This window comes from Homarus americanus, unplaced genomic scaffold, assembly GCF_018991925.1.
Source record: "Homarus americanus isolate GMGI-L3 unplaced genomic scaffold, GMGI_Hamer_2.0 scaffold14061, whole genome shotgun sequence".
In the NCBI taxonomy this organism is placed as follows: Eukaryota; Metazoa; Arthropoda; class Malacostraca; order Decapoda; family Nephropidae; genus Homarus; species Homarus americanus.
In genome coordinates this window covers 10,677-32,073 of record NW_024720209.1, presented here as the reverse complement: position 1 = coordinate 32,073, position 21,397 = coordinate 10,677, and the positions used below count along the sequence as shown (strand labels likewise).

The following is a 21,397-nucleotide window of genomic DNA, read 5'->3' as shown; positions in this document are numbered from 1 at the left end:
CCTGCTCACTACAGGTAATTTATGATCGTGCAGAAAAAAATACATATAATTAAAATAAAAGTTGTTGCCTCTTTTAAAATACTTACTATAATGATAGAACATCTATGGAAAAATGAAATCAAACAACTTCGGTAGTAGTACTGTTTTCAAAATTACCATTTTTTGTTACATGGTCAGGTTGGGTTTCGCAAATAAAATGGCATAAAAATACGATCATCCAAATGGAATGTAATCGGACGCAACCCAAATAAATTAGTAATGGGAACTCCCCGATACAAAACATGCATCACCTGGGTAATTTCCCTACTTATACTGGCTTAGGTCAATCCTGTAGTTTCCAATTACACTTTGAAAACCTCCACTGCTACAGAGACGTAAAGTCACCAAAATTTACGTATATGTGTGGATGGCATTAGATCTCCGTGTTTATATTTACCGCCACACTACCTAGCCAACGTTAGTGTGAACAGCATACATAAAATGTGGTATAATTTAAGGTATATTTGATTGAATGTTTTGATTACTAAAATCAACAAGTTACACTAAGGTCTTTATCAACATTGAGAAAGTATTAAGACAATCAGTACAAAGTTGCCAGTTAGTGCTTAAAATGGAAAAATGACTCGTTTGTTTACTAACAAGAGTAGCACCGCCAACTGGAGTACGGGAGATAACACTTGATGAAAAACCTGTGCAGTGTTATAAAGGTAAGTCTATACTGTAAAGTCACAGTGTATGGTCTCCGAATTATATAAATAATTATATAAATCATTATAGGGTTCCGTGGTTGACATTTTTTAGGTATTAGTTTCGGTCATCCAGAGAATCGGTCAATTTATAGTAATACATCGGTCTTTCTCTCGCAGTTTTTAATATGCATTTCGTAATGTTTAGACAATTCTAAGACATTTTCTTAATATGATATTTCCGCCGGAAATTAAGGATAACTGATATCTTAGTTTTCAATATTATTAGATTTCCCAAGTCTCAAGTGTCGCCATGATTTGTTTAAATCTGGCACCGGTCTTTATTTATATTAGAAATATGTTCACTGTGGTAATTGGTTGAGTTTCGAAAGAATTTGATGTTCATTTCCCGGAAATCACTCGTTAATTTTCTAGATACAGCCCCTTCTCCCAACATCCCAGCAGGAAAATTTAATTTTTTGGGGTAATTATATAGGACTAACCGCGAGCGAAATTGAATAAAAACAATTATAAAAACGCTGGATTTTTTATTTATATTACAGTGACTTGTAGTTTGTGGAAATATAAATATTTTAAATAAACGTTATTTAACATTTGTACGTTTGAAGAACAGACCTAACCAACCAAACCAAACAAACCTACCTACCTAACCTTACCTAACTTCCGGTATATTAAACAGAAAGCACTTATTATAATATGGTGAAATTTCTGGACTTGAGATGATATATCATCTGGAGGTTTGTCCTATAATATATTAACCTTTTTTTTCTTCAGTAACTCACATACATAAAATACCACCAACCCAACTAACCTTAACCTACCTAACATCCCCCTGGACCCCCTTTGTTAATGCCCCCACATCTTGGAAAAGAATGTTGTTCGGTAATACACTGCATTTTCTACAAAAAATAGCCTCACAATTTTTCTGTTGAAACTGCAATTGACATAAAATAATCTTCACAATGTCGGCACAGCTCTTCAACTTGTTCAGCCATATCTGGTATTCAAAATTAAAAATGACACGACCATACAAATTTTTCGGAGGAGTATTTGCGGTAAATAATTAATTCTTCACATACAAAGCACGCAGCAGACTCCATTTTAGTGACATATGATAAGTTTTTCACTGTTTATTCAGTAATTGACAGTTGACGGTTCTGAATAAACATAAAATACACTCGGCTATTGTTCGTAGTGATACGGTATATATAACTTGAATAAAAGTTTAAAGTCCTGCTATAATAGTCGAGATAAGTTTATTTCTCTTGAAACAGGGTCACCATTTGCAATGATGTCACCACCTACGCTGATGATGCACGGATGAGATATGAGTCAATTGAAGTAATGACATTGTCTTGACTTTTGTTTGAGAATTCCTGATGCTGGTAAACATGAAAACATAGTGCTCTTGTTGTTTTGATGATTCACTAATGAACCACTAGGATATATCAACATTTATATTAATTAATGGGTAAAGTTTTACTGTAACTGCCATAAAGTATTTTGATGTTTGGATTCGAGACAGGCTATGTTGGGTAAATTTAAGTTTTGGTCATCCTGTACTTAGACATGAAGACTTATGGTTAGCTAATCTTATAACTTATAATATAACATCATACCTAACCTAACCTAACCTATGATCTGTATTTTCTTATGCGATAGAAAATGTTTTGCGAATAAATCCGATAGAGATAATTTGTCTTATTGTTTAAAGTGCTTAATCCATAGTTAGAATCTAGTCTCAGATGACCAAACCAATACTGTTTAGGATGTTTACTATGAAATTTAGGAGGGGCAGCTAATATCTATGAATTAGTTAATGTACTTAGTAATATTTATATAATATAGCATTACTGTGTTCTACAGTAAAGCACAATTAATTATCCAATAATATTCATTTAGAGCTGATCAGCCTGAGAAAGTTGACAACTATTTCCAGGGTTCATCAAGGCAGATGAAAGAAATTTACCAAAAGTTGATGTCTTTATGATTGTAGAGTATTATCAAGAACTCCGCCATCCACTATGAAGCACGTTAAATTACTTCTGTCATCTGATCATCTCAAGCCCATCCCTGGCCATGGTCATCCTAGTAGTCCTTCCACAACATTAAATATAGACATCAATGATAAAAACTTAGAGAAATCTTCCTGTTGGAGTTATCGGCCTTGCATCATTTTAGCACCTAGCAAGTAAAACACACGAGGATACTTGAGCAGTAATTTATTTTTAGCCTAAAAATAAGGTATGCCTGGGGGCAAAAATGTAATAGTAATAATAATTATTCATAGTAAAAATTTTAATAATAATAATAATAATAATAATAACAATAATAGTAAAAATAAAATATAATAATAATATTAATAATAATAATAATAACAACAATAATACTGTAATAATAAAATAATAATACAGTAAAGAAATACAAGAATGAAAAAAAGATCAAAAGTGAGAAACACGACCTAGACCTATGAATTATTATTATTATTATTATTATAATTTTTATTATATTTTAGACCCCCAGGCCCCAATGTGGGTCAGTGATCTATGCCCGGGTGGGCTAATACACATAAAAAAAAAAACCTAACCATTCTGAAAACCGAAAAATTCCGAAAACCGAAAAATTCCGAAAACCGAAATGCCTCTGGCCCCAAGGATTTCGGATAAAGGATTGTCAACCTGTATTAACATTGTATATGGACACAAGTCCTGTAATTTTGCTGGTAAACAACACATAATAATGGATTTACACCACAGCTGGCTGCCTCTATGCTCCCTCTCTGCAGTTCGAGGGAACCAGTGACGTCACAACCAATCACAGAGCTTTTCACAGTCATGTGACTTTTTAGCAACTTTAACCCTTAATGTTTTACACTTTTTGGCCTAATTTACTTAAAAATATCATTACCATTGTGAATTTAAGCATTTTCTTTACCCATTAACCTGCCGTCTTACAAAAAAATTCTAACTGTCAACTCGTCAATTTCCTTCATCCTTCATGCTTTACCCACTACAGGTAAGAAAAAATACTACTAATTATACTAAAAAGTTGTTGCCTCTTAAAATACATACTATGTAAATGATAACATGGAAAAAATTAATGAAATCGAACAACTTCTCGTGGTAATGCTGTTCTTAGATATTTCCCTATATAGGTATTTAAATTTATTGTTCAACAGTAAATATTGATATTTGATTTAGGTATGTTATTATATGTACTGTACAATGAACTTAAGTTCTCGGGTCATTGTGAGAGGAAGGTGAATTGGGCAATGAAACTAGTAGGTCTTAAAGGATCATTTAGATATCTGTAAGGTCCGTCACTCGTCACGATCTTCAAGAGTGAGGTACTTCCCCGTCTGGAGTATTGTCACCCCGTCTGGTCCTCGAGCTCTAGTATGCTAGAGACTGTCAATTGATTGAAAATGTACGGAGTGCCACCAGACTGGTGCCTGCTCTATGGAACCTCAGTTTCCCAGAGAGATTGGACTGCCTCCAACTACCTAGCTTATACTACAGATGGGAGAGGAGCGACTTAATCGAAGTGTATAAACATCTCGGGGGGGGGGGGGCATTACTCATCGAATGTACATACCTGAAGCTGACCGACGTACGCTCCACAAGGGGTCACAGCTCAAGGTTGAAGAAGCCACAAGTCCAGAAAACTGTGAGGGCAAATTTTTTCGGAGTGAGAATTGTTAACTCGTGGAACAATTTGCCAGAGACCGTTGTGACGGCACCGAGTGTGAGCTCATTCAAGGCCAGACTTGACCAACACTGGAGCAGGTTCCGGTGTATTCAGGAGCCAGTCACTGCCCTGTATTTGCCAACAGTGCATATCAGAGACATGAATGACCGCCCAAGTGGCTAACGAGCCGATCAGTGGCAAAGAGGATAAAAGTAAAGTAAAATATGGGTTTTAAGTGATATAGTGATTATAATTATTATATTTGCTATGGGCATTAATATTTGGGTTGGTGAATCTCGTTACATTATATTGTTTTGTTAAATGTGCTGATTATGAAGCAGCTGAAATTTAAATTGACGAATTTGTCAAAATAATATCTGTTGAAAACCTTGGTCCTGAACAAATTTACAATGCTGATGAAACAGCTATGTACTGGCGCTATGTTCCTATAATTGTACTGTACTAGAGTATTTATGGACTATATTTATCCCATGATTTCATTTACCAAATTATTACTGTACAAATAACCTGTAATACTATTTATAGTCTTTATTTATCCCACTCAGTGTGAATATTCATAAGGTTTGTTGAAGAAATATTAATGTGTTTGCTTACAGGGTGCCGCCACAGACCCCGCTAGGGTGTTACCATAATATACGGTATATGTAGCAGCTCCTCCCCGACTTACGACCACTCACACTTACGACCTGCTTCAGTTGTACCAAAATTTTGTCAAATTACGTATTTTCAAGTCCCAACGTCAGTACACAGAGAAAATTTTCGTTTGTATTCACTTTAAAACGGCTGGCAGGCTTAAAAGTGAAAGTTTTTTGGTGCTGAGAAGAAAAAGAGACACCCATTTTAGATTTCCTATGTATTATTTAAGCATTTTCGACTTAGGACCTGAATTTGGGTCCCTAACCCCGTCGTAAGTCGGGGAGGAGCTGTTCTACCATTCTGAAAACCGAAGAATTCCGAATTCCGAAACACATATGGACCTGTATTTGACGGTGAAATTTGAAAAAAAAAGGGGGTAGTAATAGAGGTACCCACGAATGTATGAATGAATGTGAATTTTTATTTAGGTAATTATCGCAACTCACCTGTACTGTATACACAGTACAGTTACGTGTACATGTATAAATTTGTTTTAATACTCTTACAACTTGAGTAATGGAATAAAAAAAATTGGTATGTATAATATTTATTTAGATTTCTTGCAAGATGTGGATATTTAACAACTATCATCCTATTTTAGGTAAAAAATGATGCTAAGTTGTGGTGTAAGTCGACTCATAGTTCGTCACCTGAGAACAGGTGTTGCCAGCACTGCTCAAGTCCCCCAAGTGTGTATTGTTGGTAGTGGTCCAGCTGGCTTCTATACTGCTCAACAAATACTAAAGGTTGGTTTACTCATGTAAAAATTTTAACCTTTTTGTGATTATTAATTTACCAAATACCCTACTGTAGATTTTGTCTTGCTGTATAATTCTCATATAGCAGTGTTTTAACTTGGTTCTATATGTACTGTATATAAATTACAGTATAGTACAATACTTTACTACTATTTCTCCTTAGAAAGTTGCAGTACTCATGTTCATTGTTCGTAATGAAGTGTTGAACAGGTATTGCATTTTACGACAATATTTCCTAATTACATGATAACCACATACTGTACAATAGTTTGTTTTATGTCACCTTTAAGCCTTTCTTGGCTATAATATGGTGACCAGAATCTAAAGTGCACACACACACATTCTCATTATTCATTCATTATTACAGCTATGGTAGATGTGTTCTGATATGGAGTATTCCTCTCGCAACCACACGTCACAAACTCGATCATAACTCATCAACTTAAAAGAAAAATGTTTCTTGTTGAATAACCAAGATCTCTCTATGTTTAACATGCAAATATTGGCAAGTGTGCACAATTAGATTATAACTATTTTTTTAGTTCACTATGTCTTTTATATTTTCAGAGCCATGCAGCAGCACAAGTTGATATGTATGAGAAACTGCCAGTTCCTTTTGGCTTGGTTCGCTATGGAGTTGCACCAGATCACCCAGAAGTGAAGAACTGCATTAATACCTTCACCCAGACTGCTGCTAAAGACAGATTTACATTTTTGGGCAATGTTGACATTGGAAGTGATATTACTTTCAGCCAGTTGAGAGAAGCTTATCATGCTGTTGTTCTGGTAGGTATGAAATGTGCAGAATTATCTTTTAGGTACTGTACTGTAATATGAGAAATTACTGAATACAGTTCAGAACCTGTATTTTCTTTTATGATCAACGTTTTATTTGACAGCTTCTGTGATTAAGAGACTTGCTTAGGTTGGTAACCATGCATGTACTGTAAGATACTCACCTGTTCTTCAGGATATCAGTTTTAAATATTTATGAATAAAGTCTTTACTTTAAATTTTATGAATAGGAATACAAGGGTGTACAGGTATCCATTGTTTAACGATCGTTTACTTTGTGATATTTTGGTTTTGCGATTTAAAATTTTTAACACCCAATGATGTTTAATGATCTGCAATTTATGGTTTAGTCCACAATTATCAGGTCACTAGGTACTGACCCTACTAATCTTCAAAAACACCGCAGCAGTCGGTAGTCAGGTCAGATTAAATAAACTAGGGTAAGCTCCCTAAATAACTGTGATCTCAAAGCAATGCTTCCATGCCAAAGTCCCTGCACACCCTGAATATTCTGTGTGAACAAGCTTATCCCAAGACTTCAGGTAAGTAGAGAACAAAATCTCACAAGGTGCCTGGGATTCCTGAATCAAGGTTTCATTTATATAATATATGTAATTTCTCGCAATCTATTTTACCATTTCTTTGCTTTTCAGGCATATGGCGCTGCACAAGACCGAGCATTAAACATCCCAGGAGAGTCTTTGCCCAATGTATTATCTGCCCGAGAATTTGTGGGTTGGTATAATGGTCTACCTGAAAATGCAGATTTGAAGGTTGACTTGAATGTAGAATCGGTTGGAATTATTGGTCAAGGGAATGTTGCTGTGGATGTAGCAAGAATTTTACTCACACCTGTAGATATATTAAAGGTTAGTCTGATGTTAAAATACAATATAATTTTTAATCAAAGCTTTCATACTTCTTTTTAAGTCTTATACTATACAGTATTCTTTTTTTGAATTCATGTTAAACCACATAATTTTATCATAAGAACTGAAAAATTTAGTGACCGGTAATATGTTTTACACACTCGCTTATTTTCAGTTTAACATGCAGTCGTTATTTCCAGACCATTGTACAGTGGGGTATGCTATAACGAGTCTAATTGGTTCTAGAACCTCGTTCGTTATAGCATTAGTTCGTTATAGGATTAATCCGTTCCAGGCCCCCAAATACAACCACTTAACACTGAAAAATTTCTGTGGAAATTGTAAAAAGTACGGTACTTTATCTTACCTTAGTGTTGTTAGTATGCAGGACAGGAGGCAGAGGAGGAGGGGGGAGGAGAGAATTATGGAGAAGAGGTGGAAGGAGAGGAGTCATCCTTCCTAGCCCTCTTTGGTGACTGTCTTACAGGCACTTTGTCTGTTTATTTATAATTTCTTTCTTAGTTTCAAGGGTTATTAGCTTTCTCACTCGCTTTTGACGATTCATTGTTACAATTGTACACTTGTATAACAAAATAGTTATAAAAATAACACGAATTTCCACATCAAAAGACGAAATTTCAACAAGTTCAGTGGTGCACTGACTACACAATGAACCAATATGGCGCCTGACGCTCTTTATGTGAGCCGCGGTACAACAATATTCATGCGCCAGACGAAATAGTCCTGTATTCATCCGCGTTCGTTGTAGGAGTTGCGTTCGTTATAGCATTCTCAATTTTATAGGTAAAACCGTTCGTTATAGGAATATTCGTAGTAGAATCCGTTCGTTATAGCATACCCCACTGTATTAACTTTTTGGATGCCACTGTAGAATCAACGGAGTTTCATGAAAAGATTCCATTCTATTCCCAAATTAATACAGTTTCCATTCTATTCCCAAATTAATACAGTCCACCTGACTCTTGCTTTATGGTTGAGTTCTGTGACAACACAGCATAATGGAATCCTCATATAGTGAATACTGTACTTAATCTTAAGGGGAAAATAAGGATATGTTCCACAACTGCTAAAAGTCAACAGTAATGCTATAAGAGTTGTGGAAAATCATTACAATACTCTAATGTGGGTTAGAAATTAAATATAATGTAGTATAAAACTATAAACTAAGACATGTGAAGAGCATGGATGTTTGTGTGGAAAGTGTGTGTGGAGTTGCTGACTCACCACTCCAGCCGCCTCCTGTGACATCACATACAGCGCAATAGACACACACACACACACACACTGTGCCATATTTCACAACCATTTCTGGAGCATTAATGCTATAAAAGTTGTAGAAAAATCATTAAAATACTCTAATGTGGCTTAGAAATAAAGATACAGTAGAAAGTCGATATAACATGATATACGTTCCAAGAGAGGTCGCTTTAAACTGAATTCGCACTAAATCGAAGTGTTGTTTCAATGGAATAAATTAGTTTGGTACTTGAGAGAAACACAAAATACTAAAAATACTGAGAGTCTACCCAGATGCACCTCAGCCCATATCCTAGAATAAACAAAATATTGTTTTTTTGTAGTATTATGTTAAAACAAACTCATAAATCAACACGGCTAAAATAATGGGACGCAAAATGGTCTGTTTACTAGTGATCAGCTGATGTGAGAAGGTGGTTGCCTGGTGCTACTCGCCCCCTATTTACGATGGGGTTAGGTTCCTGAAAAATCCATCACAGGCCAAAATATTGTAAATCGGGAGCATTATAACATGGTGTTCAATGGGATACAATCCTAGCCAGTCGTACACCCATGTGTATCGCTGAAAGAAAGAAAGGAAAAAAATCCTTCTTTATTAATCTACCTAAAACAATTAAACACTAACCTCATCATTAAGCACACGCCTGGTTGTCATTACATGTCCCCTGCGAGGTCAAGGGGTCACTTGAAGGTAGAGCCCAGATGTCACTCTGACTCCCACAGCCTCTGGAGAGTCTTGTGCCGCTTCACCTCCAGAGACAGTTTTTCTGGGTGCCTTGGCCTTCCCAGACATTTTCAAAGTTACTGCTCACTTCACATTCACAAAAAACAGCAGAAACACGGGACAGTCCAACTTGGCGACCTACCAAGTCCATATACACGTTCACTTATGCACACATACACACCCACGCTTTTCTTTATTCTTATTTTATAGCAACATTCCGTCTCTACAGATATACTGTACTGTACTGTAAAAATTATATTACTATTTAATTTCTATTAAGCTGTTTTATATGTACTGTACAGTGTTTGACTAAAATTTAATTTAATGTACAATACAGGTATTGTTTAGTGAAGGAACAGGGAACTTAGTTAGGTTTTGACTAGTGTTGTCCGCAGCCATAGAACCTAACCTAACCTAACCTAACGGTTGGCAAGGGACTACTGTATGTCTCATCAATCTGAAACCCCCAAAACTGGTAACAAGAGTTTTGATATCACATGACAAGGGCTATTGCCACTGGCACCATTTACATGGACACAAGTGATCTATGAGTTGATGCACACAATAAGTTTGAATATTTGAAGTTGTTAATTTAACTTTTCCCATCAAAAATCCAGGCAAGCAAATTTCATCCAAAAATTTGTCAGGACTAGTAAATATTCCACATAATTTGCACAGCATGCTGAAGGGTTTTCTTTTAGTTTTGCTGTAGTATACAGTATTTGTTAATTTATTCGCCTGTTACTTGAGGATAGAATTCTGAATGGCGTCATTATCATATATATTTTTAGGTACAACATTTTTGAAATAATTATTTAAATCTACTTTGTAAAAAAAAAAATAGAACTAAATTTCTGACTTAACAACTGTACAGTATTTATTTGCATTGGAAATTCTGTTGATTAAAGTTATAGTACAGTACAGGTACTGTATGTGCAAAACAATATACAGGTGTACTGTATCATAATTTATGATAAGGTTACATTCCTCCAAACTCTATACCCTGTACTGGTATACTCACTAAAAGATATTCTGCACCTTTATGGGGTTATACAATATGACACACCGGACCAAAAAATCTGGTCATGGCTTCTGTCGCAGTGATTGTTGCAGATAGTTTCAGAGCCAAGAATACAGACTGTTTTTTTAGTGAGTTTACATGGTAAACCAAATTATATAAACCCTACACTGATTATCATTATGGATAAATAAGATATATTCCAGGAAAAAGATCTCCAAAATATAGTAAAATGACACTGAAACACAATTGTATGTATGGGTTAAAAATGCAGTATGAATAGACAAAAATTTAATAAATCATCATGGTGTTGAGCAGTATATTATGCTCGTTTTGATCTTTTACCGACATACAGTACTCGGCTCCTGGACTAGACAGAACACAGACCAAGATGATAGATCCGGTGGTGAACTAGTTTAACGCTTCATTAAAACTCCTATTCAGAAAGTCGCTGGATCAATAAAAATGCTTAGGGACTGGAAATTAGTCATCACCCCAGTTTGCAAGAAGGGTAGATAGAGTCCAACAGAAAATTATAGACTGATCAGCTAACATAAACAGAAGTTTCCTAATACTGTACTGTACATACAAGCTCTTTGAGAAAATTTTGAGGATGCCATCATCAAACACCTCGCCGAGCACAGTCTAATCAACACATCACTACGTAGATTCATGGAGAAAAAATCTTGCCTGGCAAACCTACTCATTTTCCTTAAAATGGTAACACTGTAAACCAAGGTCTAACAGTGGTTGTGTTTTATTGGGATTTTTCTTAGGCATTTGATTAAATTACATCTCAATTATCCAGGTAGACTGAGGGCCCTGGGACTGACAACTCCTCAGACAAAACACAATGGAACGAATCTTAGACATTTAAAAAAAACCAATTTGTGACGTCATGCGCCAAGAGAACACGGCTTCAAACTCGCAAAGATGTCATCCAGGACAAATAAAAGGATTTACTTATTCAAACAGAGGGTGGTAGACCTATGGGAACAGTCTACCAGGTCTAGCTCTAGAAACGAGATCATTACTGGGCTACAAAATAACCATGTTAAAGACTTTCCAAGAACAATGGAGGGATCCTACACAGGCCACTGGCCCTCTTCCCTTGTCAAAGCCACCTCTAGTTTGGATGGCCATTGAGTAAATTAGGTAGGTAGGTAGGTAAACTTGTTCCATGTTCTCCATCAAATCTAATCTATGATAGTTGCACCTATATTTGTCACACACTTCTTACTTGCCTTGATTTTATCTTTCCGAGATAGACCTAAAACTTTATCGATGGTCACCGTCTTTTCACCAGCCTCAATATGCTTTATCACTTCCAACTTAACAAATTTTTGCAGCTTTGTTGGGTTTATCACAGAATATTACTGCTCCTCATTTTATGTGCTGGTTGTTTTCCTGATATCTCTATAGAGGGTAAATCACTTTGAAAATGTAAGAAATTGCTGAAGAAAATGTAAGAAATTGCTGAATAGTTTTGTTGAAGAATGGCTTGTAAAGAATTTTGTTATGACATGCTGTAGCCAATTAAACTTTTTGAATATTTATAACATTTACTTAATTTAGAATTAATGGATAATTAAAATACTTATTTCCAGCCAAAAAAAAAAAATTAGTAGTACTGTATAATGTAAAAAGTATCATAAAATGAAAAAGAAAATCATAACTACAAATAAAGGTGTTAATTAATTACTGTCATAAAACTGAAATTTCAAATAATTTTCATAGATCAAGGTACACTCGCAACAAAAAGTATCGGTGCATACTGTAGTGTGAACAATTTGAGACCAGTGACGATAGGTATTGGGAAAGGCGAGTTGTTCCAGCCGTGTGTTGGCAGCCCTGTAATCCTGCTGAGCAGCCACTATGGCCTGGTCGAGTGAAACAACCCGTTATAAATAAGGTCGGGAAGTGATAAATAGACATTATGAAATATGAGGAGCTCCCTGTTAACAAAATTATTTGTGATACTTGTGAATATTGCCACTTTAATTTTTGCTACAAATAAACCACTCAACCTGGTCGTCCTGAGAGGTGGTGCAGTGTGGACGGCCGCTTCGAGACCTGTCGTCTGTAGCACCAGTTTCGAGGTATCGCCGAATCCATCGTGCGGCGGTGTTCCTGTGGACACCAACCCGCCGGCTAATATCTGTGACGCTGAACCCTTCGTTATGAAGGGCAATAATAGCTCCTCGTGTTCTCTCTGAGGTTTTCATGTCGTCTGGCATGTGTAGATCTCTACTGCTTCATATTGCCTCTGTTTTATACCCACGTTCACTGAGACCGAACTCTCGCTCATTATTCAGTCAACACAAAGCAACAATCCAAAAAGAGGAAACAAACACACTGATTGTCAGCCATATGGCAACACCTAGTGGGGGGGGGGGGGTTATGAGGGTACACTTACCAACCTTCCCGACATATCGCAGTGTACAGTTAACCCTCACTTTACGCGGTCCCGCATTCCGCGTTTCCAAGTTTACGCGGTGCCCTGCCGGAACCCAGGATGCTCACATTCCGCGGTGCGTGTACCCCTTTACGCGGAGAGCGGCTGGCGAGCCGCGCCATTTTTGGATCCAAACCTCCCGCCATCCGCCATGTTGTGTAAGCTGCGCGAACATGGTGCGCACAAGGTCGCCCAGTCATCAAAACATTACCAGTTCTTCACCCGCCACCCACCACAGCCAGCCCAAGTCAGTGATAGTGATAATTATGGTGAGGATATGGACTTATATGGACTTTGGGGAGTTTGACAAAGAGGCCCTGCAAGCCTCTGTGGTGGATAGTGATACAATTGATACAAGTGACACAGGTGAGGGCCAATAATCTGCCCTCTGCCTCGGAACCAACCGCCCATCCCCGTGTGCCCAGCCATTTTTTCTACTAATGTAAGTGTTAAAAAACCTAATATTATTGATATTTCTCTTAATTATTAATTGTGTGTGCATACCATCATAAAGTTAAGATAATATTTTTACTACAACATAGTTGTGTGTCGTCAAAAAGTGGAGTTTGGGGATCGGCCCGGACTCCATTTCAATTAATCCCATATGTTATGTTATTCACTTTACGCGTTTCTCACTTTACGCGGGACCCTCCGGGTTACATTAACCGCGTAAAGTGAGGGTTAACTGTATACGTATCGTTTCGGAAGTCGTCGATCTCACTCTGCACCGATATTTTTTGTTGCGAGTGTACATGTACTGTATACCTGTACTTTCACCATGTTTTAGATATGAAATTAAAATTGTTATTATAAAATTATTTATAATAAAAAGAAAAGTTTAAATAATTTATTACTCTTGCAAAATGGCAAATATAATAATGTTCCTATATTTATGTGACTATCAACCACTGGAAATTTTATTTGTTATGTAAAGTTTACCTCTCATTAGAGAGGAAGACAGAAGCGTAGTTTCTTGGGTAACCGATTCATAATTTTTGTAATACACAGAAAACAGACATCCCAGAGAACATACTGGAGAGATTAAATGGCAGCCGAGTGAGACATATGACATTGGTTGGTCGCAGGGGTCCAGAACATGTTGCCTTCACCATCAAGGAATTGAGAGAAATGGTCAACTTGGAGGGATCAAGGCCAGACCTGAGACGAGAAGATTACAAGCACTTAAGGAATCTAATACCAAGTTAGTCAGAACAAATATATATCCAGCAAATTAGCAACTTTAATGGGAGTTACACTGCAATGATTGTTCTCTACTTCTCAACTTTAGGAGACTGTACAGTACAGTTGCTATGACTGGGCAGAATTTGTACAATCCCTGAGAGAGAAACATTCCTTCATGTAAAGGAAACTGTTCTAAAAGGTATCCTTTTCTCTTGTTTAGAGTAGTGGATGTGTTGCATCATAGTAATTTAAAGCAAGTTAATAATGTGGATGAGATTCACAACATTACATATTGGTAGTTGCAGATCTGTAATATTGTGGAGACTTAAGTGATGTAGTCAAGACGATTCACACAATTTTAGCCATTCTGGATCACCTGAAGATTAGCCCCTAAATGCACACCTGATGGTTTATCCCTCAGTTTTACCAACCCCAAAATTATCTGGTCTCTGCTACATCACTGGCAGAGGTAAATTTTCTTTCATAAGTATAACACATATGAAATATTTTCCCACGTGTCGGCTTGCTGTGAAAATCGTGTAGAAATACTGTACAATAAATTAGTGAAGTAAATTAAAATGGTATTCTACCTATACAGTTTTTAATTTGAGAAAAAAATTATTCAACCCAATGTTATAATACAGTACAGTACTTGAATAAGTTCATAGAAAGTTGGTTTTGGTCTCTCTTTTTTTTTATGATAAACAAAACTGACCCACAAACAGATAGTGGAGTAGGGAGTGCAGAGAATTCTGCCATGAATTAACATACTATCCCAACCCAGTAGGCTGACCACACTTCAGTTACAGCATTATGGGTATAAAGCAGCCAGATATGGAGCCAAATGAGCACCATCTATGGGTAGACAAGACTTATTCCAGCAGTTTTTGAGTCCTGCATTAAAAATAACTACCCAGTGTGTGTGTGTGTGTGTGTACAGGTGTTCCCCGATTTACGGTAATCTGCATTAATGTTAGGTTTTAACACCCTCTCACGATTTGTCAGGCAAATTCCACGTTAATGATAGCTATCGTGATACTAAACTCGCTGATGCGGAGTTTTTAACTCTGGGAAGCACATTTCTCCCTTCACTTGTCAAATCCAAGATGGCCACCATACACAGAAACTGCTTTTCCATCCTCCACACAGTTGACCTGCCCGCGTGCCTCCTGACGGTCACCCTGCTTATCTCATTTCCGCCCTTTGTTCCAACACGATCACACCCGTCCTTGCTCATATAACCAATGTTATTGTTATTTAGTATTACATAACCTCGTGATTGCTGTGATATTTGCTGTTATTGGTGAAAGGAAAATATTATCATTCAGATTTTGCTATTTTGGTCACTGTGAAGTGATTAATAATTTTGAAAATGGCTAGCAAGCATCCTGTGGAGTCTCCTGCCTCCGGGAAAGCCAAGGCAGCAGGCTTGTTAACACTCTTGGGTTTAGGGAAGTGCTCTCTGGCGAGACGCTGGGAGTCTGGCTGGTTACTCCCCTCACTGCACTTGACTGCACCACATAAAGAGATAATTGTACGTATTGAGTCATAGCAAGCTTGCTACTTGAGATAAAGAACAGGGTTTGTTGCTTTAGCCTTGTAAATAAATTATCTACAAGCTGTTTTGTGAGATCATGTGATTACACTATGAACCTTATTCTATTATGAAGCGTAATGTTTAGCGAAAAATAGTTATAAAAGAAAAGTTGTGAAAAAATTAACATTTTGCTCTGTTATAGTGGTGTAAATTGCGCATTCTGTTGAGCGTGTCCAGGCCGAGTACAGATTATTAATTTTTTTTCCTCCGAGCGCAAAAGGTAATTGTACACATTGAGTCACAGCAAGCTTACTATTGGAGATAAAAAGGTCGGGTATTCTGCATTAGCATTGTAAATACATTTACATATAATTTTTATATAGGTAATCACAATGATTTTATTACATCTGCAGTACAGTATATGTAAGCTCAAGTATAACACAAATTGTAGCGCATGGCTGCCATTCAAGTTCCCAAATGCGAATATTCCTCGATCAAAGTTCTATATTTTTTACGTAAAATATACATAATACTTATTATTTTCGAAATTCATATGAATTAATTATTGTAAATTATTGGTTAAATGCAATGCATAAAAATATTAAATCAAAATTTACGAAAATAAATGAATTTCTGTACTTAATGTTGTTAAATGTTGGATTACTTGGTGATATTCCTCCCCCTCCAGCCATTTTCCCTCCTCCTCTGTGCCCCACAGTTCTGTACGTCGCCCGAACAAGGTGACTTAATCTAGTTTTAGTGGGATTATGGCAATGCGCAGGGAGATGAACAGTCATGCTGAGATGACTGCGATGCCACATGAGCAACACTTTTTTAATTTTTCCTTTTAGGCACAACAACATGCCATGCAGTTCCTTTCACATAAGGACAGCTTGTTGAAGGACCAGACAAACTGTCACTTACTCTGGAAGGGCCAGGGACACTGGGAGAGGCATCAGGAGGCTCCACACTATCACCATGTGGTGCAGTCTCCTTACACTTTTTATGTTTTCCCACTCCTCCACCTTCACCAGCAACATGTGGCATGGTTCAATATGCCCACAGCACTGTTATCAATAAATGAAATCACTGTGATGGACAAGAAATCAGCACAAGCCACAAGAAAATGTGGGAAATGTAGGTCAAGGTTACGTCCTGCACCGTTGAACCACAAAAGGGCGACTGCTGTGGTCACTCACCTAACATTGGAGGCAATCTATATTGGTGCCAGATCACACTGACATTTCCAATTGTGTGTTTTATGTATCTCGCATTTATATGCAAACAAAATGATTTTATTGTAATTTTTTAGTTCAAAAGCAAATTTGCTTATAAAATCCCTAAAGTGTGTTAATGTGGTTAGTGTTGTTTAATTCTTTTTTTATTTATTTAATTAGTGTAGGATAGCTTTTTCTGTGATACATGTCTGTGTTGGACAGGCCAGGAAGGTATCCCATTGAAACCCACGTTAAAAGACTTGTTTTATGTTTATTCGATTCATGTTAGGGTTTCCAGGAATGCAACCCTACTGTAAATCAAGGGATACCTGTAACTGAACATATTTAGTAGAAAATGTTTTATATATGGAACATTATTTTGGGTCACATAGTGAGAAAAAAATCTTCTTTTCCCTTTATCAAGATTTGCCTCGGCCTCGTAAAAGATTACTTGAGCTTCTGGCTAAAACTGGGTTAGACGCCCCAGATCCCAAGCTTGCTTCCTCCTGGGCGGCTGCAGAGAAACAGTGGAGTCTTCGCTTCCTGCGGAGTCCTGTAGAGATACTTGCAACACCTGATGGCCAAACTGTGGGTGGAGTCATCCTAGCAAAAAATAGGTGCAGTTGCAGAAATGTGTTCCTACACCCCCCTGTGGTAACCAGCGTTTCCAAACAGCCAACCTTTATGACAGAGCAAACCTATCCACCAATCATCTCCATTGTTACACAACCAATACAGTACTCATTCATTCATAAATAGTAATACTACTACTGCGACGTTGTTGTTTGCAGACACGGGTTACCACAGGGGGTGTAGGAACACATTTCTGCAACTGTACAGTACTTGGATACTACAGTACAGTACAATATGGTATTTGTAATTTTTTCCGAAATTTCATTTTTATTTGGTTATATTTTAACACCTTATATGAAATTAACAAACTTATGAAACAATTAGACACACAAAATGCAGCTAACTGTTAATAGAATAGATATATATTTAACAATGACATGGAAATCTCAATGATTTAGGAGTAAAATAACATTATTAATGATGTAAATATGAAAATTAAACTCTTTTGTATCCTTTCATGACCACTGAATATGTTTCTACGGAGTACAGATAGTCCCCAATTTAGAAAGCTTCACTTTAGGAAAATTATATTTTTTTAATAAAACACCCAAATTGAAGAGAAAACAAATCATTTACTTTTCTAGTTTTTCCCCTAGGTAAATAAGCTTTCAATGTGTTATTCTGCAACAGTTACCATATAAATTACCTCTCACTAATGTGAAGAAAAATGACTCCTCACTCAAACCACCACCACACAGTCACTTGGCCAGTTGCATTATTCTCTAATTTCTCCTTATTTATTCTCGTGGGATTCCATGGGGAAAATGTACAGTAGAACGTCGATTTAAAGCGATTCAATTTAAGATTTGATTTAAAGCTACACCCACAATTAAGGACAACGTTTTAATTTAAAGCGAATCTTTCCTATTTTGCGTGAGTCAATCTGGCGCATCATATTTTAAAATTCGCGCTTAATGTTTTTCTGGGCACGCTACACTGTCCTAAGGGCAAAGCTGTACTGTACATGTACTCAAAATAATGTACTAAATGATTACTAAAAAATTTTCAAGTGCAAACTATAGCATGATTATATTCAAATTAATCACTATCTTATAAGAATTCCTGCAATGTAAATTATATTCTCTCAGGTCACTTCTGTGACATTTTATAAAAAAAAAAAAAAAAACTCAATCTAAAGGACATAAATAAACAAATAAATATTTCAATAGACCTTTGGCCCCAACTGTCCATTGAAACAATACCTCAATTTAATGGGAATTCAGTTTAAAGCGACCTCTCTTGGAATGTATCTCCCTTTATATCGACATTCTACTGTTCTTCACTATATGAAGAAAAAATAATTATTTAAGGCTTTTTCGGAACAGAACCCTACAGTATTTCCTACAATACTGAAGAGTATCCTTCACAAATTACCCTCCTAACACTACATTCATGGTAATCTCGCATTGCTCTCTTAATTTTCCTTTTTCTAACTTTTCAGCTCACTGGAACTGTTATCCCTATTACCATAACTATGGATTTATGCCTTATGTTATTTACATCTTTGAAGGCTTGAGGGTGAAGGATTGAACCAGAGAGCTGTGCAGACTGATGAAACAGAAAGTCTCCAATGTGGCTTAATTCTTCGAAGCATAGGCTACAAGGGTGTCGAGATTGACTCTTCACTGCCCTTTGACCAACGAACAGGGACAATATCCAACAACGGGGGAAGAGTAACTGGTCAGAATGGTAAAGTTTTATGTTAATTGTAAAGTTTGTACAGTAAAAACTAAGTGTCTAAACATTAGATATGAGAATGTTCCTCAGGTATAGTACTGCTGTATAAAAAAAATAGACTTTACCCAAATAATATGGCAAAAAATATTAACTTAAAAAGATACAGTACAGGAGTTGGATTACAGTACATTACTGTTTGGATGAAGCAGAGGAAGTGGATGATAATTTCACATGCCCTTACCACTTTCTGTTTGTCATAAATATCACTCGCAGTTAACTTTCTAATATTAAACTCGCATTAAATCGTTTTCTAGATGTACCAATCTCAATTTGTCATATGATCTCTACTCATTGTTTAAGACAGAACACCTTCCAGTTTTTCTTCTCATTGCCTGTTATGGAACTTGTTGAGGATGTGCTTTGTCTGTCATTGTAAAGGAAATGATTTAAGGGCAATGCTGAATGCAACTTGTACACAGGGTTGATTGACATTAATTTGACAAAAACAAAGACATCATCTATGTGGGTAGGCTTTGATTACTTCAGGGAGTTGTGACCCTGTCTTGCTGCTCTTTGGGTTAGCGTTAGGAAGAGTATCCAGCCATAAAACTGCTTCAGCATGCCTAATAGCAATCAAGTCACCAGAGCCATGCCCATCCCCTGGTCTCTGCTGCATTTTCTAAGATAGTATACCTGAGTGGGGGACATCCCATTTTAGTTTTACCCAACAGCTGCCACCAGGTAATCAAAACTAACCCATGCAAGTGTGGAAAGTGGCCATAAAACGTTGATGATGATGTGTTGGAGAGGACCTGAGCTAATGCTAACCTTATATCTACAGGTGTGTATGTTAGTGGATGGATAGGCACTGGTCCTGTTGGTGTTATTTTGTCTACTATGACAAGTGGCTTCACAACTGGTAAAGTTGTTGTGGCAGACATGGAGACTGGCTCTGTGGATATCTCACGGCCTCGAAGTGGACAGACTTTAATTAAAAGTGCTTTAGCAGAAAAAGGTAAGATTAAAAAAAATTATTTCAATTTAATTCTTCTTATAGTCATCTAAGTTGATGGTTTCTGTTCATTTAGTCAGATTAACATTACTGTATTTATATTGTCTGAAAAGCTTGTATCAAATTGAATGATTTATCCAGGTAACCAAGATTACCTCGGAGTTGACTCTGTCTTGCCAGCTGAGAAGGGACTTGGAAGTCCCATATACTGTATAATATACAGCTGTAAGACTTGCTTCTAATTTGTCTGATAGTAAATATATTTTTATATGTAGAGTACAAGATTTTATAGCTAATTAGTTTGCTTCTTTTCCTACAGTAATTGTCTTTCAATTAATACAGTACTGTACTGTCTCTCTTTCAGGGGTACAACCTGTGTCATTTGATCAGTGGAATCGCTTGAATCAGTATGAAGTAGAAACTGGGGCAAAGCTTGGAAAACCCCGTGAGAAAGTTTCTAACATTAAACACATGATGGATATTATTCATCAGTGATGTTTTGTTTTGTGCTGTAGTGTGTTTATCATTCATCATGGGACCAGTAGCTTCAAGAGAACCTTCAAGGATATTTTCTTATTTCTTCATACAGTGTTTTGTTATGTTAAACACAAAGAAAATTTGTCACAATTAATTAGTACTGTAGTACTTATTTGTTTGTTATTCCAGTAATGAATTTCACTTAGAAAGTCAAAATTACTGTATTATGTCTACAGGTATAGTACAGGCAGATCCTGATTTATGAAATGCTTACATTCCTTAAAAACCTTTTGCAAATTATTATTTTTTAAGTCAAATTACATTTTCCATAAAAGCTGAGATAAGTTCCTACGAAAAACCACACCCCTTAAAATGCAGCAAAACCTGTTTTTAATGAAAAATTTTGGTATACACAATGATTATAAATCAATAATAAACATAATACAGCTAGACCCCGACTTACGACGGGGTTAGGGACCCAAATCCAGGTCGTAAGTCCGACATAGATAAAAAAATTATTATTATTATTTTTTTTTTAAATAAATAATCTACAATGAAATACAGTACAGTAAAAGTAATGAATAATGAGGAATGGATACAGTACAGTGAAAGTAATAAATAATAAGGAATGTTTACAGTGTGACTGAGCACTTACCTTTAATGTAGTCAGCTGAATGCACATGGGGCCCCCATAATTTTCTAATTATACATGGA

General features: G+C 36.5%; 1 protein-coding gene across 1 annotated transcript; it reads left to right on the top strand.

Annotated features, from left to right (window-relative positions):
* The first annotated feature begins 575 nt into the window (after positions 1-575).
* On the top strand, positions 576-20,941 carry LOC121860451 (NADPH:adrenodoxin oxidoreductase, mitochondrial-like). Its single transcript, XM_042357608.1, has 9 exons — positions 576-707; positions 5,653-5,797; positions 6,377-6,595; positions 7,258-7,473; positions 13,957-14,149; positions 17,309-17,501; positions 19,028-19,206; positions 20,036-20,209; positions 20,571-20,941. Exons 2-9 carry the CDS (start codon positions 5,660-5,662, stop codon positions 20,699-20,701), a joined length of 1,443 nt encoding a protein of 480 aa, XP_042213542.1. The 5' UTR covers positions 576-707; positions 5,653-5,659; the 3' UTR covers positions 20,702-20,941.
* The last annotated feature ends 456 nt before the right edge of the window (positions 20,942-21,397 follow it).

Excerpts from the sequence above, each read along its gene's own strand:
- LOC121860451 (XM_042357608.1), top strand. The coding sequence starts at position 5,660 with ATGATGCTAAGTTGTGGTGTAAGTCGACTCATAGTTCGTCACCTGAGA. Across the intron at positions 14,150-17,308 it reads CTTAAGGAATCTAATACCAA|ATTTGCCTCGGCCTCGTAAA; the intron begins GTTAGTCAGAAC and ends CCCTTTATCAAG. Across the intron at positions 20,210-20,570 it reads AAGTGCTTTAGCAGAAAAAG|GGGTACAACCTGTGTCATTT; the intron begins GTAAGATTAAAA and ends TCTCTCTTTCAG.